The 8,842-nt window shown below is 41.4% G+C and overlaps 1 protein-coding gene across 1 annotated transcript; it reads left to right on the top strand.

Annotated features, from left to right (window-relative positions):
• Positions 1-2,043: 2,043 nt before the first annotated feature.
• Positions 2,044-8,244, top strand: LOC135464160 (elongation factor 1-alpha). The gene is made up of 7 exons (XM_064741660.1): positions 2,044-2,202; positions 2,697-2,876; positions 3,478-3,645; positions 4,271-4,550; positions 5,824-5,915; positions 6,556-6,720; positions 7,470-8,244. Exons 1-7 carry the CDS (start codon positions 2,059-2,061, stop codon positions 7,833-7,835), a joined length of 1,395 nt encoding a protein of 464 aa, XP_064597730.1. The 5' UTR covers positions 2,044-2,058; the 3' UTR covers positions 7,836-8,244.
• Positions 8,245-8,842: the final 598 nt, after the last annotated feature.

Below are 8,842 nucleotides of genomic sequence, written 5' to 3'. Positions count from 1 at the left end.
ATTCAATATTTCGTCAAAATTTTCTTCAGGGGTGAGATTAAGCATGGTAAATGTATATAGCGTCAGCAATGTAACTAAATTAACAATCTTAAGACAGGAGAAAAAAGTACAAAAAAAACTGTGTGTATATACTAGCTACTTGAATGACTTTTTACGTATCCTGAATATGGCAAATAAAATTTTGTTGAACATTTGAAATGTCAAATATGCAAATTTTCAATTTTTTTTAGAGTATGTGTATAGGTGTGTGCTTTTGCACTATATACTAATTGCGATTCTTGGTGGATCAACAAGTTTTTTAACACTTCTCCGCTGTTTGTCATTATCTTTTTGTTACACGTCAACTCATGCATAGAAAATGCAAACAAAGAAAGCAGAAGCTGTTCATTGTTACGTAATATGACACAACTTCTCCACAAAAGACCTCGAAGGAAAACCCTGCACGTGTCACCGTTTGTGCTAATCTGTAATTTTAAGACAGCCCCCCAATACCGGAAGCACCTGTGTGACGTCAATGTGTAAACCCCTCTAGGAGGCTATATATATCACGTGACTTCCAAGGGTCTTTCCTTTACACACTTACAGATTCAGGCTGAAGGTATGTAAAATTTATGTCATTTTGAATCGGAAAGATATCAAACTTACGCGGCAGCATCGGGTTTTCTAACCACACAGACAATTAGTTTAAACATCCAGCTTTATGTTATGTACATTATTTACGCGCTGTCTGTTGATCTTTTGAGTGAAAATTGTCTTCAAAATATGTATAGTCGAAACCAGTACGAGGCCACGTCGACATCATGGAATCTTGATGTTGCCGGCTTGTCTGGAGTTCTTGAAAGTACCATATGTTCAGAGTTTTCCTTCTGATTTTAAGAAAGTTCAAGGTGCTAACCGAATGTTTAATATGAAATATTGATGAAATAATGCGCTCAGTTGCTTAGGGAATTACAAATTTTAGATGTCGTATTTCTTTTGTCTGGGCCTAAGAATTCTTTTTTTCTTTGTCTTTTTGCCTAAGAAGTCTTAGTCAGGCGCCTGTGTGAGACATTTATTGTGTAATGCGGATCCGTTCGTTGACTGACTTGATTCAGTTCGAAAACGTAGATCCTGTGCCGGCTTACACTCTGAATCTGTCGTCGGCCATTTTGTTGATCCCACGTGGTAGACTTGTGGCCTAGATTACTCTTAAAAGTGGGTCTAACGCTCATTGCACAACCAGGAGTAAGAAAAATTGACATGCCTTGCTCCTGTGTCCGATGTGTAAACTTCCACAGGTGATTTAAGGAACTCCTTTTCCTGTATGATTCAAGAAATGTTAAGTTACGCTAGCTGGGCTGAAATTCTAGTGATAAGGAATTCTAATAAAGAATGTGGGTGTGAGCAGTACGTGGCTAAGCAACTGGGAATCCAGGATCAAAACTGGGATAGTTTTAATGCAACTTTGCGGAAATTGCCAAATGCAATAGTTGTCTTGGGGAAAACCGGTTGTATTGATTATTTGGCATACTAACTGCAGACAAGAAAGGCAGAACATTTAGTTGTATGCTCTGTATAGTATTTGAAATTAACTTAACCTGTATGTTTGTGGGTGGCCATCCACAATAATAATACAATTGGACTCAGTTCACTTTATAAAGAGTTCATGGGGGTGAAAAGATGGGCATATAAAATTCAATGTTAATAGCAAATTCTGAAAGTGAATAGCAAGTTTGGATAAGGATGTCCAGTATTTGAACAGTTAATTGGTCCCTGTTAAAAGTTTATCCATTTGAAAAAACAGCAGCTTGAAGAGCTGTTTTTAACAGTTAATAACTTTGGATATTGAAGCTTTATATGAATAGTACACATTTATTAAAGGACTGGCATGTATATGTATCCAAATATAGAATAGCTTACAATGCTATGGCTTATCTCTTTGACTAAAAAAAAATACCCTGGAAAAGTAGCCAGCCACCTGGCGGAGAATTCCTGTTGTGAAGGTAACTGGTAATAAAACCACTGTATAAATTTTTTTTTTCAGTGATATCAGTTAGCTGAAAATCTCCATCCTCAACCATGCCTAAGGAAAAGACCCACATCAACATTGTGGTCATTGGCCACGTCGACTCTGGCAAGTCCACCACTACTGGTCATCTGATCTACAAATGTGGCGGTATCGACAAACGTGCCATCGAAAAGTTTGAGAAGGAAGCCCAGGAGGTGAGACAAATTTTGTGCTGTTTTCAGTGTTTTCTTATTTGCAGACATTCATTCGAGTTGATCAGCCTCGATGTTTTGATTCACCCAAACCTGGTCACGATATGACTCAATTGTTGTCCATTCAAAGCCATAACCTTTAATTTCTCAAACCCACTAACTCTTGCTCTTGGATAATATCTTACAACAACCATACTAAAAGCAGTAAAAATCCCCCCCCCCCCCCCCACCCCCAACAGGCTAGTTTCTGCCACATTACGACTGCAATATTGCCAAAGGGACATAAAGCATTATTCATTCATTCCAGTGCAGTCGTAATTGTAAAAGCAATTTGTCATTTGTAAAGTTTGAGTGGGTGGGGGGGGGAAGCACTGAAAATTGTGATTTTGTTTCGCACTTAAATGTTCAGTTATGCAGGAGATATTTAAACCTGTGAAATACTGGTAGGTGTTCAAACTAATACATTTGTTAAAATTGTTTGTTCATTTGGTTCTCAGATGGGCAAAGGCTCCTTCAAATACGCTTGGGTGTTGGACAAACTGAAGGCCGAGCGTGAAAGGGGTATCACCATCGATATTGCTCTGTGGAAGTTTGAAACGACTAAATACTACGTGACCGTGATTGATGCCCCAGGACACAGAGATTTCATCAAAAACATGATCACCGGAACCTCGCAGGTAAGAAAAGTCCCAGGTGTTCCTGGATATGTAGATTTCCTTTGCAGTCAGCGCTTATGGAGCCTGGGTGATAATAAACAGGTGTGGTTGATGTCTTAACCCCACAGTCCAACGTTCACTGAAGACCACGTCTTAAAACCAGTATGGTGTGCATATCTGTTCGTTGCTCGTGGGGAAAGATAGGAATTTGCCATAAAGGTGATTGGTTAAACCAGGCTACTAAAGTTTCCTCTAGTTGTGAAAGTGACAATGTTATAAATGTAAAATTCTTTGTCTATAGGTGGTCAGCAAATAACGTGCTATATTTTTTTATTTTTTTAAACCGGTGATTCGAATAAGACTAACTTGAAGGCTAGCTGAGCAGGAGTAAAAAAAAATGTAAAGGGTGAATTTTTATATGGGCATGATTTTTGTGAAGACACGGCCATGAGGGAAACTGCTGTATATGGTTGTGGTTTATAAGAATTTCTCTGATTCGGGAAATGCGCAGGTGTTGCAGAAAAACTGTTGGGCGTGCAACGGTGTTCATCCATTTAAGAATAAAGGGAGACAACTGTGTATAAGGCGTGACCGTTAAATTTGTACTATTTTATCTCCCCAGGCTGATTGCGCTGTGCTGATCGTGGCTGCCGGTACCGGTGAATTCGAAGCGGGTATTTCTGAGAACGGCCAGACCAGAGAGCACGCCCTTCTCGCTTACACTCTGGGAGTGAAGCAGCTGATCGTTGGCATAAACAAGATGGACAGCACCACTCCACCATTCTCCCAGGTCAGTACACAGAGGGCTGAAGGACACCCTTGTTTTCAGCCTCATTCAGGCGGAGATTCGTCAGATCGATACATTGTTTGAGTAAGGCCATTCTTGAACCTTTTTATCATGTTTGCGAGGTGTTTATTCAAGCATGTTAAGGGATTTTGTTGTGGAAAATAACATTACACTTTTTGTGAAGCTGTGAAATTTTCACCTAAATTTAGTAAAGAATGTGCATAAATTGCCCTGAAAGTTTCTTTCATATGCGAAAAAAGTGGAGGAAATAGGGGAATGCTTTGGAATATGTCTTGTGTTAAAAAAAAATCTTTGGTGCTTATGAATTTGAACTTGTGCTATTTATTTTGACGAGCCAATCTCACCCTTGTGAACTGAGCTGGAGCTGTTGGATTTTTCGCTTGGCTGTGTCAACTAGATTTTGGTAGTGTTACCACCAAACCTTAACTCAGATGTTAACACTCGGTATATTATGGCCTAATGTTCAGATCCAAAGTATAGAAACTGCCAGTTAAAATTTACTGTCGGGTTTTACTTCATACCCAAACACTTGACAACCTTTAGATCTTACAAAGTACACAATTGCATGGATTTGCCTTTTGCTAATGCTTTAACCCATTTTTAACAGGCCCGTTTTGAGGAAATCTCCAAGGAGGTTTCGACTTACATCAAGAAGGTGGGTTACAACCCCAAATCCGTGGCATTTGTACCGATCTCCGGGTGGAACGGAGATAACATGTTGGAGCCCAGCGACAACACAAAGTGGTTCAAGGGCTGGAACATTGAGAGAAAGGAAGGCAATGCCACCGGAGTCACTCTCTTCAATGCCCTGGATGCCATTCTGCCACCAAAACGCCCCACAGACAAGCCCCTTAGGTTGCCCCTTCAGGATGTCTACAAGATCGGAGGTAAGTCTATGGTTTAGACCCGTTCCCACCTTGGCATGGCTGCAGTGTTGATGAAATGACATTTAAGTCAGATTCATTCCTTCTGAAGTATGTTTCAACTCCACCAGATGCTTAACGAAGTGCAGTTCTCTAATGGGATTGTCTGGATTTTGGAATTGGGGTTGGCTCTTGTTAAAGAGACTGATCTGTCTGTGTTACAAGTGGTGCATTGCTGGCTGATGGACCTGAACTTGCACACTATTCAATGTAAGTTGCAATTTTTTGCTTGATCACACTGAACGGCTCTGTTTAGGATTTTTGAATTGTTCGGAAGGTAAGATGATCCGGAACAGGAAGCAATAGGCAAAATACATGGTAACGGTAGTGACGGCCCTTGTGCAAGACTTATTATGCTAGCACTAACCTCTTTTTTTTTTTTTCTTTTTTTTTGCAAATGTGGTGAAACTGATCAGAAATGTTTCAGCTATTTTGACAATCCTTGTCGAAACAAAATTTGGAAAATGCGAAGATAGTTACTTGTCAAGGCCCAGAAGTCGCCAGTGTGGTCGCTGCGAGTTTCTCAAGCTAAGACTGACGTCGTCCTCTTTGCCTGCAGATGGCCCTCTGTTTCTCCCAGCATAATGCTGTCAGATAAATAAAATCCTTGAGTACAGAGTGAAACACCAACCACTGAAATAAGTAAATAATAAAGTGTGAAGTTTGTGTATGATCCTGGTCTTTGCCTGTCCCCCCCCCCCCCCCCACCCTTCTCCAATATAAAGTTGTCTGGTAATACCGCTACACGTGGTGTTAAAATATTACACCTCAGTCTCATGCATGTGTAATGTGTAAATGCACACAAACCAAATGCTTTTCCAGGGTTATTTCAGCACAGGCTCACATTCCGTAAATCGGATTCTGAAGAAATCCTGATCTTGACTCAATATTACATAAAAAGGAAAAGGTCTCGAAAACAAAATATTCTTGCAACAAGGGTAGGATGTTATAGCTTCGCCAAGGTGGCAACTTTAACAGAAAATAATTTTTCCAAACAGAAATTGTTATTGCCAAATGCAACAGTAGTGATAGATAGGGCGAAACACAGGACTTGCATACATGTACAAAAAAGGAAAATGCAAGTGAACTGTTCCAGATAAATCAGCAAGTCGCCTGGTTTTTACTTGACAAAATGTTAATGGGCCACCCCATCCCCTTCCAGTTGATTGTAGCAACTGCTATTGCAGCAAACGTTGGCCTGGTAAACTGACACCTTTTATTGTTTTTACCTGCACAGGTATTGGAACAGTGCCAGTCGGCAGAGTGGAAACCGGAATCCTGAAACCCGGAATGATCGTCAAATTCTCACCATGTAATCTGACAACTGAGGTAAGCTGTGGATATGCTCTAATAGAGATCTGGCCTTAGTTTCATGAAGACCTTAAAAATTGTGACTCTGTATGTTGTGGCAAGAAGGGGACTTGACAAAGGGCTACTTAACAGTAGGCTAGATTAAACTTATCCCTGGCTAGCAGACCGGACTAAGCGGGATTGTGGAAGCTGTCCTTCACCTTTCAATAAATTCACTGATTTTGGTGGGGTTCTTCGATATGAGGAATCTACCTATTTTTATGTGGATGGAAAGGAAGTTTCTCCGTGACCTCGCAATAGTACTTGACAGAGTTGTGTCCCTTTCAGTGATAGTTTTTTTGTGAGAAAACTACATTCACAGATCTTCAGCATTTGAAATTTTTGTGCTGATGTACCTACAATAAGGTGTCGTTTCCTGCACAGTGTGTACTCGAGCAAAAGCTCAGTGGACTATTGTTCTTTTGAAAAACATTGGCAATACGTGTTCCCACATCAGACGTTGCAAAGTAGGCAGAAATATATTGCCTATGCTGTCTACACCTGAATGACGTTGGGAAGGGCCTCCCATTGGCTCGGAACTGAAGCCGAACGAAAATGATTAGACCGGCACATCTGTAGATGTATCTACCTTCATCTTTAACAATTGTCATTTTTACAGGTGAAATCCGTGGAGATGCACCACGAAAGTTTGACTGAGGCTTTACCCGGTGACAACGTGGGATTCAACGTTAAGAACGTCTCCGTGAAGGAACTGAGGAGAGGTTATGTGGCTGGTGACAGTAAGAATGACCCCCCTCTGGGAGCTCAAAGCTTCACTGCTCAGGTGGGTTATGGCTGTGCAGACGGATAGCTTAATGTGCCCTACATCTTCCACCTTTCTACCTTCACTTGATATGTTACGCTAATTTTGAGGGCATTGTCCTGCCTTATTTTATGTGAAGCCATCTTAGTAAAATGATCGCTGTAATTAAAACATCAAGGCAGACAAACTACATTTCTAGTTGCTCTTTACAAATGTGATCCAATGAAAGAGACATCAGGTAAAGCGCTACAGTTGACGAACACTGCTATCTTGTGTGGCTGTAGCACTTTCGTCATGACTGAAAATTAAATATGACGTAAAACCCCAAGCGTTCATTCCTGTTTTCCAGTAATACACAATCACGCGATAAACCTTAATGCAAAGACAAATAACTGAAATATTGTTTCATGTAATGATTCGGGGTTTATTTCTGAATGATCTTGTAAAATGTTACCAAAAAAAAAAATTTCGAAACCAGTTCTAGGGTGGGAAATTTGTTTTAATTTGAATTACCTATTTTGAGTCGGATAACCAGACGCTCACCTTCCAAATATTCATGAAAGTGCTTAACTCCAAAAATGTAGCATTCGAAGGTGTTTTTAGGTCAGAAGATAGCTTCCCTACAACACATGGGTTTGTGCCGCATATTGTTTTTTAACGGTCAGATATAGTCAGGTGGCGTGTTCGAAGAACAGAATACCGTGAGAGTTGAGTGTCCCTTTAGTAGAGCGACTGTACTAAATGTGGCATATTTTGTTTTCACTCGCCAGGTCATCATCCTGAACCATCCAGGTGAGATCCACTCCGGCTACACGCCCGTGCTCGACTGTCACACGGCCCACATTGCCTGTAAATTCGAGGAACTCCTTGAGAAGGTGGACAGACGTTCCGGCAAGAAGTTGGAAGATAACCCCAAGATGGTGAAGTCTGGCGACGCCGCCATCGTCAAGTTGAAGCCCTCCAAGCCTATGACTGTGGAGACCTTCACCGATTACCCGCCGCTCGGACGTTTCGCCGTGCGCGACATGAAACAGACGGTGGCCGTCGGTGTCATCAAGGGCGTAGAAAAGGCAGAGGCTGGAGCCGGCAAAACGACCAAGGCCGCCCAGAAGGCCGACAAGGGCAAGAAGAAGTGAGATATGGGGATCGGTAGGCATGGGTCTTTAAGTTTTGTCTGCACCTGGAGAAGATGCACCGTTTTTAAGGAGACCATGAACGTTGTTAGCTCAACAACCTCTTCGAGGCCGACGTGGCCGTTTTTACTTTTATTCAAGACGTTACTGCAGCTGCTCGTTATGTTGTCGCTATGGCTTCTTAGGTCGAAAATACATCGTAAAGAGTTCCGGAGGAAAGGAACGCCGGTGTTTTAATTTAAGTATTGTCGGTCCATGCCTGCCAAACTCAACACTTCCTTCAGCCTGATTGGAGAAAGCTAATACAAAGCCCATGGAAAAAAGAAAAAAACGAAAACTGAACAGTTCTCAAACCGATCAACAACATCGTGCTAACTGATCTAAAATAAAAACAGAATACTGTGAAACCAAACATTTGTATCTTGTCTTGTTCTGCAGTTTATACAATTAGGAGTCGTATTCCAGGGGCACCAGGCGTGTGCATGGAGTCAGTTTGTCGCATGTAATGTACAGACATGGGAGTTTTCCTTTAATGGGATTCTCCGGTCTACACGAAGGCAAGCGAATCTTGTAACTCGTAAAACAGCAGTGCTCTCTACCTACTAGAATAACAATGCCACTGATTTCAATAGCAACACAAGTGATAATGAACAATCATAACTGACATTGTTATTCAAATAGGTAGAGGACCACCTTCCATGAGTTGCTTCCCTTTGCAGATTGGTGAACCTCATTGGCAGATTTCAGACTTCTTTTTTTTTTTAATATGAAAGGGAAAAAAAAGGCGGATTTTGTCGGGACAGGCGATTGCTAATGTAATTTGGAGGCAAGGTGAAGTAGTTTCAGGCTTTTGTGGAATGGTGCAGATTGAAAGCATACAAACTCGTGAAGTCCCTTCTCTGCCAACCGACGTCGTTCCGTCGACATTCAAAAGGTCAAAAGCCGGTGTTCGTACGAAGTGGCATTCAGCACGAAAACAGCACTTACGGGCAGGGCTCAGTTGTTCGAAA

This window comes from Liolophura sinensis, chromosome 3, assembly GCF_032854445.1.
Source record: "Liolophura sinensis isolate JHLJ2023 chromosome 3, CUHK_Ljap_v2, whole genome shotgun sequence".
In the NCBI taxonomy this organism is placed as follows: domain Eukaryota; kingdom Metazoa; phylum Mollusca; class Polyplacophora; order Chitonida; family Chitonidae; genus Liolophura; species Liolophura sinensis.
Note: the sequence above shows the minus strand (reverse complement) of the source record. Positions and strands in the feature narration are given on the sequence as shown.